The 17,243-nt window shown below is 44.2% G+C and overlaps 1 protein-coding gene across 5 annotated transcripts in view; it reads left to right on the forward strand.

Annotated features, from left to right (window-relative positions):
* Nucleotides 1–17,243, forward strand: part of LOC144114389 (rac GTPase-activating protein 1-like) — a 75,314-nt gene that overhangs the window by 1,565 nt on the left and 56,506 nt on the right. For all 5 annotated transcript variants that reach the window (XM_077648092.1, XM_077648093.1, XM_077648095.1 and 2 more), the window contains exon 3: nucleotides 5,159–5,303. In XM_077648092.1, coding sequence (XP_077504218.1) covers nucleotides 5,159–5,303 — 145 coding nt within the window. The remainder of the gene's footprint in view (nucleotides 1–5,158; nucleotides 5,304–17,243) is intronic.

A 17,243-nucleotide genomic window follows, 5' to 3' on the forward strand; every position in this document is an offset into this window, starting at 1 on the left:
GGCAGGTGGCATTTAATTAATGATTGGTCACTAGGGGTTACGCGGCAAAGAGAAACCTCGGTTGCACAAGCCCCACAGGTGTCAGTGCCTGCCATTGCAGGGCAGTGGCGCATCGCTACACCACTGCGTCAGGAGTGGTATGAGGACCACCAGGGATCTATGAATGTTAAGTAGGGAATGTCCAGTCCAGCATATATGGACATTAAGCTATTGCATCATGCCATTGAGGCAGAGCTTAAGCGTCTCTTCAAATTTTTGACCTGCAGTTTTTGTTTCCCTGTCTTTTTTTTTTGAGGGGGGGGTCACCAGCATCCTTTGCACATTCAGCAGTTTATTGGCTGAACTATGTTCGTCAGCAGTTGCAAGCTGCTGCAGCATGCTGAGCCTCGATTCCCTTTCCTATAAAGGAGTCCTCGTCACTGGTGTCTTATACAGTGAAGGGGCAACTGCAGCCAGCGCTACTGTGCAGCTATTGCGGCTCACTAGCATTGGGTTCAACAGCTTCTTAACTGGCTCCCGGACCTGCTAGACTCCTTGTGGTTATATTGAATGCACAAAAGTGTTTCTCTTGTGGGCGACATGTGCAGGGGTATTTAATGTGCTCCATGGGGGGCAACCACGTTTCCACAAATGGCACTGGTTTCTGTGCATCAAGTAAGACTTGTAGTATTCTTTGTATTACCGATGGTGTGGGCAAGAGAGGCAGAATGAATCAAGGCTATTCTTGGATACTGTGGCTGGAGAGGATGAGACCCCACAATTTTCAGTACACAAAACACTGATGTAATGCTTGGAAAGCATATGTTTTACCGTAATTGCTGTAAAACAACTTTTCCTGCATATGAAACAAATTGCCGGAAGCCGGCGCAGTGGCTATGGTGCTCGGCTGCTGACCTGAAAGACGTGGGTTCGATCCCGGCCACAGCAGTCTCATTTCGATGGAGGCTAAACGCTATAGGCCGATGTAGTGTACAATGTCTGTGCATGTTAAACAACCCAGGTGGTCAAAATTTTTCGGAGCCCTCCACTACGCTTTCCCTCTTAGCCTGAGTTGCTTTGGGATGTTAAAACCCCATAAATCGTAAAGTAAACTCCCAGTCAGCCACAGGAGCAATGATGTAATTGTGCAGTCATGTAATTAAGTGGCAAGACGGGCTATCTGTGATACCCCTGTAAACGTGCATCTCGAATGGTCGCAAATGAAGTCTATCAACTTAACAGCCAACTTAGTGATGCTACACAGGCGGCTACAATGGCAATTGGCTCAATATAGTCAATAGAGCAGCATGGAACTCTATCAAGGTCTTGAGAGCCTTCGATTAGCGGCGGCATACACTCTCAGATGTTTGGCAGTCACAACTACACACTTAGACATGAAATAGAAGCAGTAAAATTGCTGTAAAATTACTTAACCTAGAAATATCTAATTTATTTTGAAAAAGTGCAGATAGGCCAGCTACAGAACATTGCAGCAAGAATGTCATTGTTGCCTGTCATATAAAAAGAGCCAAAAGCGTTGAGTGCTACTTGTAGAAAACAATGAAGTTAATTTTAACATATTATACCCAATAAACATTTCATTTTTAACCTTTTCAGGTTAAACCTGCAGGCTGATTGCTTGCATGCCTGTGAAGCTGTTGGTGGCTACGGTGGTGCCATGAGAGCTTGATGTGAGGTTATAGAATCTTAGTGGCAACTGAATTTACCATACAGCAGCGGCATAACTCCTTTGAGTTTGATCGCGACTAAGAATTTCGAAATTCCTCAACTCAGTAGCCACTTGAAAGTGCCCTAATGAAATGGGTGGAGGTCTGTGAGCTAATTGAGACTGGAATTGCATTCAAGAGCTAGCTTCACCACAGTAATTGTTTTTTGGGAAGCAGTGCCAAATAAAGATGCCAGCATCATAAATATAGCATATATGGGCACTTCTCAAAAATCGTTCTGGTGCGTGGTGTTCGTTACTTTTCAAGTTTTGCTGCCATTTGAAATCTCTGCTAGAGACTTCCCTTCCAGCTGCTGAAGGATGGCCTACATTGTGCCTGTTCATTAGAGTGGCCCTCAGAACTCTCTAGAATTCTAGTAGAATGTAGTAATATTTTTATTGAGATTAAACTTAATGAATTAGTTTTATTTTAAATCTAGAGCATGTAGTTTGTAAGCAACCAGTGATTGACTGCATAATTTTGGAAGAGCTTTTGGTGTTGCTTCCCACGGCCTTGCGGAAAACTTGTATAGATTAAAGAAAGTAATTGCATGGGTAGAATATTTTTCAGGTAGGCAACAGGCTGTGTTTTCAAATGGTAAATCATCTGTTTATATATTTTTAGTTTTGAGGATACCTCTGGGTTTAGTTTTGGTGCTTTTTGCTACACGTAAGTCATTAATTCTAGCAATATATCATCATTGTGGATGTTTGTTGATAAGTAGGGTACAGTGTCGCAAACACGTGTAGTTTTGGATGTTTACAAGTAGACACTGACATGGTAGATGTCTTGTGCAGGCTGTGGAAAATGTAAATAACTAAACGAATTTGCTTGTGTACATGCATAAGGCAGGGATCTTGTGTATTTTATGTGTAAAAGTAAATAATGGTAGGTTAAAGATGGCTGCACATTGTAAATACTTAGAAGGTTTTTTCATTTCAGACCTCAGATAGAATAAACATTGACTACAATTTAGGACAAGCTGCCTCTTTTCTAGTCATCCCGCAACAGAAAAAGTTGTTAACGCTGTAGTGTTAAGGAGCTCGTGACGCAGAAAATCTGCCGTCGTTGATTGTGGGCAAAAAATCCCCAGAGAAGCAACCTAGGAGGTAGGTGGGCCACGTAGGTCACGTCACCTTGTGGCGTTATCACAACCGGCCCACCGGATTGTGAGAACTGTGCATCGCGGCAGGTGGCAGTTAAATTAATGATCGGTCATAAGAGGTTGCCCAGGAAGAGCAGCCTGGCTCACACAAGCCCCACCTGTGGCAGCACCTGCCATTGGCAGGCGCATTGCTTAACTGCTCACTGCACCACTGTGCCTGGAGCGGTATGAGGACTCCCAAGGATCTATGAATGTTAAGTAGAGAACTACAAATTCTGCATATATGGGTATTAACCTATTAAAACTATTGCGGCATACCCTTATGTGGAGCTAAGTGTCCCCTCCAACTTTTTTCCCCTTTATTTTTTATATGTTTGTTTCCTCTTCGATTATGCTTGCTGGTGCTGGGATTCATTTATTGCAGAGCTTACTGAAAAATGAAAAGGTACAAAATATGGTGTCTGGTTAGTTTTGAATAATCTTAACAAATCAATGAGAATAACAGAAACCAAGCATAAGTTGATGCGGCCAATTCTAAAAGTTGGAGTTCAGGATTGTTTCCATCTGAACGAAATATTTTTTGCCTAAATAGTATATCCAGCCTTAAGAAAGACAATTTGTTAGTTTCCCAGCGCAAAATGCTAGCAGTTTACTTCTTGCTGAGATGTGCAAAATTTTGTACACATTGCCATAACTGATGAAAATAACATCGAAATGTTGCAGTTCATCAAGTAAACAGCTGAAGGATCGAGGAAATACTTTCTATTTTGAAGGTGCACCTTATGCTTGAAATTGTGAAAAAAAATTGGTCAATTTGCATAGTTAGATCAAATGTGAATTAGGCGCGCTAGCAGTTTGGTTTTCCCTTTGGCTCTGGTGTTGAGATCCAGTGTTCACGGATGGCAGTTGTTCAGATAGCGATTAATGGGTTAATGTCCATATATGCGGAATTGGTCATTCTCTCTATTCATAGATCCGTGGGCCATACTTGGCACAGTGGTGCAGCGGTCAAGCGGTGTGCCACTGCCCTTCTGTTGGCATGTGCTGCCATCGAAGGGACTTGGGTTGCGACCCAGGTTGCTCTTCCTGAGCAGCCTCTTATGATTAAATGAGCTGTCACCTCACACGGTGGGCAGGTTGTTGTGTGTGAGTGCGTGCGTGCATGTGTGTGTGTGTGCGTGTGTAAATACCTGGGCAGGTTCTCACTACCCAGTGGGCAGGTGAGCAGCCTGCCACAAAAACCGGCTTCAGACAAACACACAATGGCTAAATGCAGGGATTGGCCACTGTAAGTGTTGTCGCTATTATTTTTCATTCTTTTATTTTGCCCCATCCTACTTGTTTGTAAGTGCTAGTGCACTAAAATGTTACAACTGCGGGCAAAATATGTCTGCACAAAAATGGCTGACGGCATGCTACCCTGCTCAGTTTTGTGCAATATAATTTACTGCGTTCGGTATATGGCATTTAAAAAAAAACAGCTTATTTGAGAGATGTGAAATTCACCTGAAACGAATAAGTCATTGCTAAGTGCAGCCCATTCTCAGAAAAAGCTGAGAGTTTGCTTTGTGCACAACTGTGTACAAAGCGTGTCAAAGGGTTAACTAGGGACAACTGTATATACAGTCCCTACATATATTTCCAAATGGGTTTACGGCTTTATGTGCTTTATATTGTTGGCCGCAGCGGTGGCTTGATGGTTTGAGCATCCACCTCGCATGTGGGAAATGCGGGGTTCGGTCCCCAGTGCTGCCGGGTACCCACTGGTGATGCAATGGGTTCGGTACAAGCTTTCTCCTACCTGGTGCTTGGCTTCTTAGGGTGAAATGCTTTGGAAATGGGTCTTTGACCCCACCTTGTGAAATGATAACTACTTTGTGCCATGGTGCTCTTTGTCCAAAGCTGCCCTTGTGCCATAAAAATTCATCTTCATCATGCTCTATATTGTTTATTTGTTTTGCTTTTGAACACTCTGACTGGAATGTCCTCCCGCTAGATTTGTTTCATAGGTTTTGAGTAACTTCTTTCCATGCTTTGTGTTTCAGTATATAAGGTTGAGTGTTTTTGTTAGTCCCCCCCCCCCCCCCCCACTTTAAGCCCAAAGGGGCCATTAAAACTGTCAACTAAAAAGAACTTGTAAGCAACTCTGCTCCTTATTAACTGCCAATTCATGCTGATAGATTTGCATGAAATCCAGTCTACTATTCACTGCTCTTCAAGGCTCCTAAACCATTCATGATTATTTAAAAAATTTATCTTCATAGCTGGCTCTTTGCTGAGTGATGAGATGCAGCTCATGGGGCTGTAGACAAGCATCTGAGTTTTTCATTGCTTTTGTTCTTTTCAGAAACTTTCTTGGAATCCCTGAAAAATCAGGAAGAATGTCGCAAGCGCTGGCTTGCTACTGAGCTTGAAAACCAGGAGCTGAAAAAGCATATTGCTTCATTGCGGGAAGAGCAAATAGTTTGCGAGAGAAATCTCGCAAATGCAAGGTAAATTTTTCCTCATTTCTTTTTTTCAGCAAGAGAGTATATAGGCTGCATATTAGTGCTACAACCATAGTGGTGGTGTGATTTCTTCTGTGCGCACGTGCATGCGTGTGTGTGTGTGCGCGCGCGTGAGAGAGAGACAACTGCAGTCCGAATTGTCCAAATGTTGACTTATCAAATGGCTCCCCAAAACTACCAAAAACCATTTGCATGAAAGTAAAATTTATTTGGTGAAAACCTTGGCAATGGTCATCTTCTTTTAAAATAAAAACTGTGGGACAAAAATGTTTCACAGATCAGTCAGATGCTTTAATTCGTGCACACTTTTGGGAGTGTCAGAAGCAGTGCTGTCGGTAACGCGTTACTTTATCGGCAGCTTATTAACGTACTCGTTACCATTTCTGAACTGTAACGAGTAACATACTTACATTACCATTATTCAGCAACGTGAGGTATCACGTTACTAGTTTCTTTTCGTTCCAATTGTCCCCCACTCCGCCCCTTTTTTAGAAAAAAAAAGCGCAGAGCACCTAAAGCGATGTTGCAAATAAACAAAAATATACAGGTGCTCTCGGTTGACCCTTGTTGCGGCTCGCATGCATGGCAGAGAACACCTGCCCTTGACGATGCACCCAACTAAATAAAAGAGAATAGCCATAAAGCACGAAACACGTGCGCGAACACGCATTTACACACTTGCCTTCACCTACTTCCCCTTCCCAAACCACTCACACAAACTCTCTAAAGAGCAGAAGCATGCCCAGCATTTTGGAACCTCACATTTTTCAGAATTACTGTAAATTTGTTGAGAGTTCAGCAATGTTTTCTTTGCAAAGTTAGAATTGATGAAGAAGTGTCATTTTGTGTTTAATGTCACATTCAGAAAATAGCAACACTGGTCAGAAGTGGTCGTGCCATCGTGTTCTTCTCTTAGTCGATTCGCGGCTTCTTTAAGTGTGTGATGCAGTAGAGCTGGATCTTCTTCACATGTTGCATGTGAGGAGGCTTCACTGCACAAACAGCACGCGACTAGTGCCAAGTTTTGGTGCTGACGTGAAACAGTGCAAAACCCAAGGCCTAAGGAGAGAGCAGAGGAAAGGAGGAAACTGACACAACTCAGTGCTGAACTAACAACTGACATTTATTTGGCACGCTGTGCGTATAAACACATTTTGGAATGCACCAAAATAGAAAAACACCACAAAGAGCACACTCATGCGCCCGGATCCCAGCAAGACAGCACAAGCTAAGGTGTGCAATTCAGGAAGCGAAATTCTTTTTGTGATAAAGATACCGATGGAGCATTTACTCAAGAATCACCATACTTCTTGATATTTGGGGCCTCGATTATTTCACGACACAGCTGATCTTTGTTCCTAGCAACAACAACTCGGCAATGTTCGAACTGTGGGATGCAATCGCACTCACAGCAATGCATGCTGAGGTTATGAGAATCTTTATTATCGACATTGTTACGGTGCTGCCTGAGCCTATTGTTTAAGCACTGTCGTGTCTGGTCAATATAAAACCTGCTACAAGTGAGAGGAATGGAATACACAACATTTTTTTGGCACTTCACAAATTTGCACTCATGATGTTTCGGGCAATCGGGGATGGTTTTCCCTCGGTTGTTGACACGCATGCATAAGCTTGATAAATTAACCGGGCCGAAAGTTTCAGTGCGCTGGAAGAACGGAAATACCATGTGAACAGAAGAGAGAGAAGTGCACATAGGCAACAGAATGGCATAACACTGCCAGAAAATGAAAAGGAAAAAAAAGGAATAACAACAAGGCAATTAGTGTTCTTAACGACATGCAGCTATGGGCTGGCTGGCTGATATGCGCAGCCGCCATTGGCGCAGGCTTGCGGCAAAGCTCTGAACACAAAGCTATGCGTCTAAACTCTATCTGCTTGCTGACGGGGGGGCCTGTCATCACTCGCACTTCAGAGGAGCATAGGAAAAATTTAATATGCAGTTCAAGCCTGAGAATGAATATTTGGGTGGTTGCTTGTTGAGCAGGTCATAGCTCGCCATGGCGCCACTTCGGGAGCCAGGCCAATTTGACTGATGCCAGCCCCAGGGCGTCTGAATAAACCAGCTTCTGACGCCATAGACTTGCATGGGCATTTGGCGGGATTCTGGCCATTGTCTGAACTGTCTGAATTTCCTTAATAATGGGGTTCGAATAAACTAGGTTTTACTTAATTGAAAATGTCTGGTGTTGAAGAAAATTCATATAGTCTTCATATGAATGAGGGGCACTGTGACACTTTTTAGAATGTTATCTCTTATTAGCTTGTTCCTCAGTTTCACGTCATCGGCATCTGCAGTGCCACTTTCCACCTACCTTGGTTGGCAGATGAAAAGGTAGAGAGGGTTGAAAAGATGGGAGAATCCTTCTTGGAGAGGAGGAAGATGAAGATGGGGAGAGGGAAGAGCAGGAGAAGGTGGGAGGCGATGGGTAGCCTAAAGCCCTTGATATTGAAAGTAGCGACACACTCCTCCACTGCCGCGCTTTCCTCCTCGATTATCCTCGTCCGCCAGCTTAGTGCGCTGTACACGGCATGCTTCAGAGGCCATCGCACGCTCGCCGGCCCAGTGTGTTCGCTGGCATACATGAGCGTGCCTAAGTTTGCGCTTTTTTTCATACTCTATTATTAATCACAACTATTAGAAAGTGATGAGACGTGCGACTCTGCTACGAGCCACATTTATCACCTTCTCATTCGAGCAATGAAAGCACTAAATGTGAGCACTTGCGGCATGAAAAATCAAAGCGCAGTTCGTTCTCCTCAATACGGCAGAGTTTTTATTAGCCTAACATTTATGTTACTGTTGTATACTCTTCAATATTTTTCGGCACACTGACGCTTCGCTAAGTGCAGATTTGACCTAGCGCTGCATTCTTGCAGAAATACTGTTTATGATGCTGTTCTTTTGCAATCGAGCGAGGTAAAGACTGTGGTAATTTAAGTTTCACGAGTGAAGTTTTAGAAGCACGATAGTGGCTGCGAAAATGGGAAATTTTCTTTAATTCGCTGATCATTGTGCACCGTTTCACACGCTAATCTCTTCATTTGATGGCATTGCACTGTGTGTTCTATTGTCGGAGTGTGGATTATGCCTATTATAGCCTCTTTAATTTCTGAATCTCAGTGTGGGTTTCCGGGAAACACGTCTACATCGCAGACGTTAATTTTTTATTTATTTTTTTTTTGCTAGTAAATGTGGTGGAAAATAAAAAACGATTTTTGTATCGTATTTGACAGTCTCTCTCCCGTATGGCCCAGGGCTCTAGTGTAGTAGCTTTAACGGCGTTATACCATAGTCTGTCTAGGGATGATAGAGGATGTTAATCCTTAGAGCGATTAAGGAGTTTGTTCGTCCGTCGCGATTGTGTGCAACTCTACCGCGATTCCGAGAGCTAATGCCACCTGAAGAGAGAGTCACAGAAATGGTGCCTTTTAGAGTGAGCTTTGCCTTGTAGCAGGCAAAATGGTTATGATATACTGCATTGAATAATGTTTTCGGAAGAACATCATGTTCTTTAACTCCGTAGTTTATAAGATAGTACAAACCATTTCCGTGAGGATCACTCAGTCATGAAATGACCACATCAATTCTGACCACGCTTTACAGTGCTGAATATTGATTCTGCACGGCCATCTGAAGCACTCCTTAAATGCATTCGAGGGATTAACGTAGATGAGTCATCAAGAGAATATCATCCTTCCGCCACTTAATCAAGTCTTCTGTTGGCACCAGCAATCACTCAAAAATTTTAAGCCAAACCCTTGGCCAGGCTCACTTCTGCAGTAGTCAATACAGTTAACGAAAAAACTAGAAAATAAAAGTCATTCTTTCAAGCAGCCGTGAAATTTGTATTGACCAGGCAATAAAACAGCGGCGTGTGCATCACTCCGTGGAGCGAAGCTTAAAATTTTCGGTCTGAAACTTGCTAAAAAATGTATAACGCGCATTAAGCAAGATTATCAGCTTCCTGATTATATCGCAAGAAGTTTTAAGTATGCACACTAGTTCAGGTACCATGAAATGCACAGTACTTCTTCGCTGAGGATGGTGTGCTTTGTCGGAACAAAGATGTTGTTGATCCACTTCTTTCTACGGCTGATGTCGTTTTTTCCTCGAGCAATCGCGAACAGCACGACTATATTTTCACTCCGGCTTATGCACTGAAAGGCACCACAACCAGCCATAACGCGGAACTAAAAGTAGAGTTTGAATTGTCAGCGCATAACTCATCGGAGCTTGACCGGCAGCAGAGGCAGATAGCCTGCGCATGGGGCCGACGAAAAACGAAAACACAAGAAAACTATCCTTTTGCCTGCATCTCCCGGGCGACGGTCGGAGGGGCCAGTCATCGTTCAGAAAAGCTCGAGCAGAGAGTTGGGCGAGGAAGATGTGCGAGAGTCCGCAGTGCGGCGGCAAAGTTCACAGAAATGTACTACTTTCAAAATCAGGGGAGCTTTAGAGTGGCCCGGTGGCTTGGGCGTCTGCCTGAGCTGCGGGAGGTGGTTGGTTCGAATCCCACTGCGTAGTATATCACTGCAGTCCTGGGCAAGTCCAGATTTACCTTCCGGTTGTCTGACTTGGCCAGAAGAAATGGAACATGCCAGTAAAAATTCATTGCTTTCACACCACAGCTAATGCTCATTCCAGTTAGACTTGTAACCGTCCGATAATTTTTTCCACTGTCAATTATTCTGGTTAAAGCGATTCAAGAGCTCCAGGCACCAGTGCAGAAAGAATAGAATTATTAAAATCAGAGCATGCAAACAAGTTATTCAACTTAGAAAACTCTAAACAAAATGATCAGATGAAAACATATTTCACTCGACCAGTGCAGAGATTGGGCTCTACCAGTCAGAACCACGCCTTGCGCATACGCAGCAGAAGCTTGCATGCAGTTGTTACCTTGCCACATTAGCCCACAGCTGTGGACTTTGATGGTGCTGTCTTTCTATGTACACATTGCAGACAGGGCAAGGGTGACTAGCAAAATAAAATAAAAGCCCATAGTCTTACGCAAACTACAAACTTCATTATGGGTTTAGAAAAAATTGGAGGATGCTTAAGCTTCGTCTTTAAGAGTGGAACGCGTCAGCTTGTTGCAGCGCAGCCAGGGAGTCCTCCACAGAACGCCATCGCCCGTTCAGTGCAACGCCTTGCCCGTTGGACAAATCACTTGGGAGTCTCTAAGAGGGCTCTCAAAATAGCCCATCCCCTGCCCGAAAAGATAATGAACGAACGGGCTGTAGTGACTCCACTCCCTGAATTGGCTGCTGTGCGTCTCCGTTGTTATTGTGATTTTAGAGGAAAGGAAAGGTGCAGTAACTGTTTCGCATATCAGTGGACACCTCAACCATGCTTGAGGGAAGGAAGTTTGTAGTGAAAGAGAAATGATAGAGAGGCGGTTATGGAGGTGGTTATGGAGGTCTGCGTCTCCATTGGCATCACATTCGTTGACCACAACAGTACGCAGTACGTTACAGGTGCTTGGGTGGTACGGGTTCCATGACATTGCAGTGGTCACACAAACCATGACGCACAGAGGTCCGATCACTGCTGCCTGCCTTTCTGCAGCCTGAAGAGATCACGAAGGGTTGCACCCACACTGCTGCCCGCAGGGGCGAAACCGTCGTGTTATCACCAGGCTCCGCTTCGGACCAGTTGACGTCTTCGAAGGTTTTGTCTACCGGTCCTCCAAATTCAAATCCACAACCCCTGTGCGATGTCAGCACATGTTAAATAACCTCAGGTTGCCGAAATAACGGCGTCCCACATAGTCTGAGTCGCTTTGGAACGTAGAACTCCATAAACTCAAACTGAACACGTTCGTAACAGCACCTATCATAGCTCAGCGCAAGCTATTCGCATTTACTTTCATCTCTACAACATAGATGGTGCTCTGTTGCCACAGCTCATTGCAGTCAATTGAAATGCTTTATAAAGTAGACGCAATTGTTATTGGGTCCTGTGTCAAAATTCGCATACTCATGTACACATCAGTACGCAAAGACACTTCACGATGTCAAAGACCACAACGCGTTCACTAGGTCCACAGTTGATTCTCCCTCTCGATCTTATAGAGGGAAATTTGTTTGATGATGATGGTTAAGGGATGCTTATAGTCTTGTAGATTCAATATTGCTCAATCACGTTGCTCGAGGACACTTCTGGAGAAGTAAAATGTTATTAACAATCAATAAAACAAAGAAAGGTGCAAGCAAGGCGGAAAGTTAAACTTGACTGACTCATAATTTTACCTGACGATACCAGCACTCGGTCCCGCCGAAACAGCTGGTTTTAAATCCTGTGTCCCCGCCCTCGGTCGGGACAATAACCTATTAGGTAAGTTCAAAAACATTCATGCAATAAATCATTGGGGAATGTGAAACATAACCAATGAACAATTGGGGGAAAAAACGCAACAATTCAATTATTAGGGAAAGAAGATACTAAGTTATCTAGACAACACTATACAAGTATTTACACTCTCCACTACCGAGATTTCTGAGCATTCCCCTTTCCTTCTGCGAGCTTCGTGAACACTCGCTTTCCCACAGGTGCGGGCTGTTTCAACCTCTGGTAAACCCAATTTCGAGGAAAGGCCATCTCTGAGGCCCATCTATTCAGTGCAGTCACTCCCCAACTCTGTTCATGCAAAGTAGTCGGATGGACACAAACTCTCGTACAAAGCACGTCTCTTGTGTGTCCCTTCCTTGTGCATGTGAGCTGAGGCTGACCCGTGCTAATGAGTGGTCATTCTTCACATCTGCAGCTAGTGGGGCGATGTCTTGTTGATCACGCCTCAGGCTGTCAACGAGCGCTGCCATAGACACCCTACGCTTTGAGCAGCGGTGCCACAGACATGGGACAAAAGCCACGCAATGCAACGTGGATTATGGTGGCTCGTTGCCTCCCACGTGCGCTCGTCTCGCCGCAAGAGCATGCACAGTAGGATGCGACCCGATGTATACACCCCTGGAACGGTTTGACCTTTTCCGTATTCTCTAAATCATCTGCTGTCCGGCTTGCCCTATCGCGCCTGGTAGCGACTGTGACACCCCCTTCTCTGCCATTGTGCAGAGGGCAGGCGAAAAAGAAACTCAATGGGCATTCCCTTTTCGCGAACCCAAATGCGGAAAACAATGCATAGCGCTGCGAACTTCACTTGCATTTTTTATTCAGTGTGAACCAACGAGCCTTCGTAGCGTGTTTCGAACAAACGAGCCTTTGTAGCATGTTCTGCATGTGCTCGCCTCACAAAGACCTGGGTGCAATTCCCCATATCTCCACAAGATTTTATATTTGGAGATTCTTGTGTTACAACGCCGACACTGGCTTTTCTGCGACACAAGGTCCTTATAGACCTCCTGCATCTTTGTAAACAAACGAGGTGGCGCTGCAGTCGCTAGCGAGCTCGTGGTAGGCAAAAGGTCGGGGAGTGGCGTCGTGGATAGGTGTTCAGCGCGGGTTTTCAAGGCTTGTAGGCACGTTTCCAGTTTCTGCGAATCATAGCAATGGTCGATGCTTCAAACTTAGTAATTTGTTGAAGTACATGAGCTCGCGTTGGCCACGTGCGGCCTATAAAGAGAAATAGTTTTCCACCGTATTGTACATATGGTTAGTAGTAAACATGCAGAAAGCGTTACTGCCGTTTATTTATGCGCTAGGCATTAAGTAAAAAAAGTTTTGACACTCTGCACTAGTGTCACTGCACTAGCTTTGCACTCTGCACTAGGACAATAGTGAGGGGAAGCGCTGGCCTTGTTTCGTCGGAGCAGACATGCGCTCATCATCTGCTGACATACGTACGTGTCGCGCTGTGCGAAAAGTGGGGACAGCGTCGTGTCCCTGATCTCCTGTCTCGCTTAGCGCTGTTTTTAGCCGCATGACCACGCACCAGCCAGGCCGACTTGTCCTCTTGTTAAGCTGGTCGATTTGGTGAAAATTTTTGAATTCTAGAATTATTTTCTTTCCTAGCCCTGAAGTCTAGTTTCGTGACGAAAAATTATAGCAAAATATTGAGTACAAATTTATAAATTACACTTTTTAGAAGTGCGGTCGTCAAAAATTGTGAGGTAATTTTTTTGATTTCAGTGCCACATTTCTTTGACCAAAGCGAAAGCGAAGATGCCATAAACGAGGGAATAAACTTTAAGGTTCATTTTGTGACCTCTCACATTTTCTGCGACTGGATCACTTACCTTCGTAATTCGCATGAAAATCAAATGATTCCATTTGTCGCAAACTATTCCTGAGACGTTGAGGAGCGTAATAAATCTCTAGATTTTTTTTCCCTACACGTGGAGTACTGTGTTAGTTATTTCTTGTAAGAAACGTTTTCATGTAACTATGCATGCATAAGTACTGATCATATAGAAAAGGAACTAATCGCGTCATCGTACAGAACAGGGCTTTATGTACATGCTGGCATAAAAAAACTGCGCACTATCTACTCAATTATTTGAGACCTTGGGGGGACTTGACGACGGTGTTAATTATAATTACCCAGAACTGCACCAGGTATAGCTATAAATAAAAGGAATTACTGAAACTAGCGTAGGAATTTCATATTTGCACCAAGTTTAGTTACATATCGCATGCATGAATAACGAAAACACTTTTCATTGCCGCGTCCCCTCTCAATCTCGCCACGTGTCTGTTAGTAGCACGCCTGCGGCTGCTTCTTTCCAAACAAGCTTTGCGATCATGTACTACCTCATGAAACATGACACATGCATGATGCAATGAAAAAGCATATGGCGTTTAGCACACTTAAGGTACGCTATTCTAAGCACACCAACGCGACCGCGCAAGATTGACACAACTTACCAGACTTCTTTCTACTCGAATGAAATAATTGCGTCGTCATATCAAGAAACAGTTTCAAGTAAATATTAAATGTCATAAAATGCGCCATTAAAACATGGTGTGCTATTAACAAAAAAACGCATTCCTTGGGGGCGAGTGAACCTGTCGGTCCCCGTGCACTCCGGCTCAAGGTGATAAGTACGTGTGCAGCTGCATATGTCTTTTTTTTCCTTGAGCAATTATCAGCCTACTATCCTGAAGTTCAGATGAATGAACGCAGTAACTTGCATGCTATTAAGTGCATTGAGTGGCAGTGCCTATCGACTCCGACTTCGCGCTTTACTACCGTGGCCCAATGCCTGTTAGCCAGTTTCCGAATGCGGCATTTATGTGTGAGAAACCTATCGAGGCTAATTTAATATTTTTTATGCTACTACGCGGATCCAGCAGTGACGCAGCTGGTCAATACATGCTGCTTCTGCAGTGCACAGGCTTGAAGCAGCCGCCGGCAGCTGCGGTAGGCACGGGCAAGCGGAACCTGTTTTGCCTACCATGCGAAAGTCGCTGCTAACATCAGCGCCACCGCATCTTCGTGACGTCGCGGGGTGAAGGAGGTCCATAGCTATCGCGTTAATAGCTTGATGCAGAACAAGTTGGTACATTGTAATGGGAATTGGAAGCTGTGAACATGGCATGAGGAAGAAAGAAGTGCGACGTCAGTGTTGAGTGTGTCACTGTGGTAGGGGACTAGTGACAAGCTTGTGTGCAAAATCTAGGAGGCGCTTGCCATCAGTGACAGTGGGTTATCATGGATGAGCACACCATCCATTGTTCAAGTAATATAGAAGAGGCATTTCTGTGCAGTATATAAAATAATTAGCACAAACACATTCACTTGGGTTTCCTATGTCTCCATCGTATTGTCATATTGTTGTCAGAGTTGTCTTTCGTCTTTCCTCCTCGTGCTGCTTTTACAGCTGACAATTCCCATTGTATTTATTATGCACTTTTTCTTTCTCTATGAAAACTAGATCATGCAGCCGCCGCTGTGGCTGAGTGGTTACGGCGCTCGGCTGCTGGCCCGAAAGACGCGGGTTCAATCCCGGCCGCTTCAGTCGAATTTCGATGGAGGCGAAATTCTAGAAGCCCGTGTACTGTGCGATGTCAGTGAGCGTTAAAGAACCCCAGGTGGTCTAAATTTCCGGAGCCCTTCACTACGGCGTCTCTCATAGCCTGAGACGCTTTGGGACGTTAAGCCCCCATTGAACTAAACTAAACCAGATCATGCAACATGTTTCGCAGTTCCAGATTTGAGATCATGGGAGGTTAGGAGAATGTGCAATGATTTTTTTTTTTTTTTTTCCTATTTAAAGGTCTCTCTCTATTCAGTATTTTGACAACTTTGTAACTTCCTGTGAAAAAAAAAAAAAAACACCAGTTTGAATTAAGAAATTTTTTAGCTGGAATTGTGTCATGAGAAGTCTCTGGACAAAATTCAATCCCCACAGAGAAGTACTGCTGCTGTGAAAGTGACAAAGATAAACAGGATTGCTTAAGCGAGGCTGTGAAGCACATAGCCTTGATTAAGCAACACTGTTTTATTCTTGGCAATAAGAGGCATCATTTGCAGTACAATATGGGCAACCTGCAGAGGCCAGGCAGTGCTGCAACATGAGCTTGCAACGTAAGTTGCTAGCTCTTGCTTCGTCTAGTCCGTGTCATGTACCAATAGTTTTTTGGGTGCACAATCGGCGTGGTTGTTCACATGAATCAACACTAACTAGGCTACATCCTTACATCATTTTATTTATACAGCCGCTGCAGTGGTTCAGTGGTTATGGTGCTGAGCTGCTGGCTCTAAAAATGTGGGTTCGATCTTGGCTGCAATGGTTGCATTTTGGTGCAGGTGAAATGCGGAGGCCCCTGTATTGTGCGATGTTAGTGCGCGTTAAAGAACCCCAGGTGGTCGAACTTTCCGCGGCACCTTCACTATGGTGTCCCTCATAGCCTGAGTCGCTTTGGGACGTTAAACCCCCCATAAACCAAACAACTTCACTATGGCTTCAAGGCCGTTTCCTTTATTTCTAAGTTGGTAGTTTTAATCACTGGGTAAACTTAGTTTTTAGTAGCAGAGTGCATTTTCTGAAATTTTTGTAGCACAGTTGTTAAAAGTGTTAATTGCACATATTTATCTTATTTTCCACAGACGTGTTTATAACTGTGCTTTAATGCTTGTTTATAGTGCTAGAGTTGTGGAAATCAATATGAAATCGCTGAATGAATTGCCTGTCTTGGCCTTTTCCTCATTGATTTAGCATTAAGTGCAAACTGCAATCATTGCCAAGGCGTCCAAAAATTAGTATGGGCAACTGGTAATAAAGTTAGCTGTATTGAATGCAGTGCTGTAACACATTGCCTAGCGAGGGGAGCAAGCATTTTTTAGACGGACACTCAGTATTTTTTCATGTCACCTGCCCATGCTTATAGGCATGAGCTTCAGCTCTCTGTCGAAGTCTCATGTGGCATGCGTCAGCTAATTGGGCTACGCCGAGAGCATCTGGAGTAGGAATGTTATCAGCCCAACGAGCGCCTCTAATTGTTCAGAATGTGGTTTCGGGTTTGTTAGTGTGGCGAATCTGAGGTGCCACAGGTAACTGTTGAAAATGCACATGCATGAATGGTTTCTTCTTTCAATGTACGATGAGAAAGATGAACTACGGAATCCGAATCCGCCCTGTTTCACTCATTAGCCCTTTACCACCCACTGTTTGTACACCACGTGCATGCGTTTGCATATCTGCCTCGACAACGCTATTCACATTGTCCGAAACGAACGTGGGGAGTGCATAAGCAAAAAAAAACAAGTGCTTTTAAATAGTGCTTGTGCAGCACCATCCCCTGTCCCGTGGGGTAAACGTTTACCCACGAGCAAGGTTTCGCATGTGTTACAGCTGATACCTCTATTTCACGGTCCTCATTCATGCTCGTTGTAACCCCGGACCATGATGCATTTTTCTCAACTGCGAGGTTTCTGGGAAATCTGTTTGGCCTTCTTTTGTAGCTGTATGGCTGTGCTTCGGTGGATGCTAATAAGTAATTAC

Source organism: Amblyomma americanum, chromosome 1, assembly GCF_052857255.1.
Source record: "Amblyomma americanum isolate KBUSLIRL-KWMA chromosome 1, ASM5285725v1, whole genome shotgun sequence".
Classification (NCBI taxonomy): domain Eukaryota; kingdom Metazoa; phylum Arthropoda; class Arachnida; order Ixodida; family Ixodidae; genus Amblyomma; species Amblyomma americanum.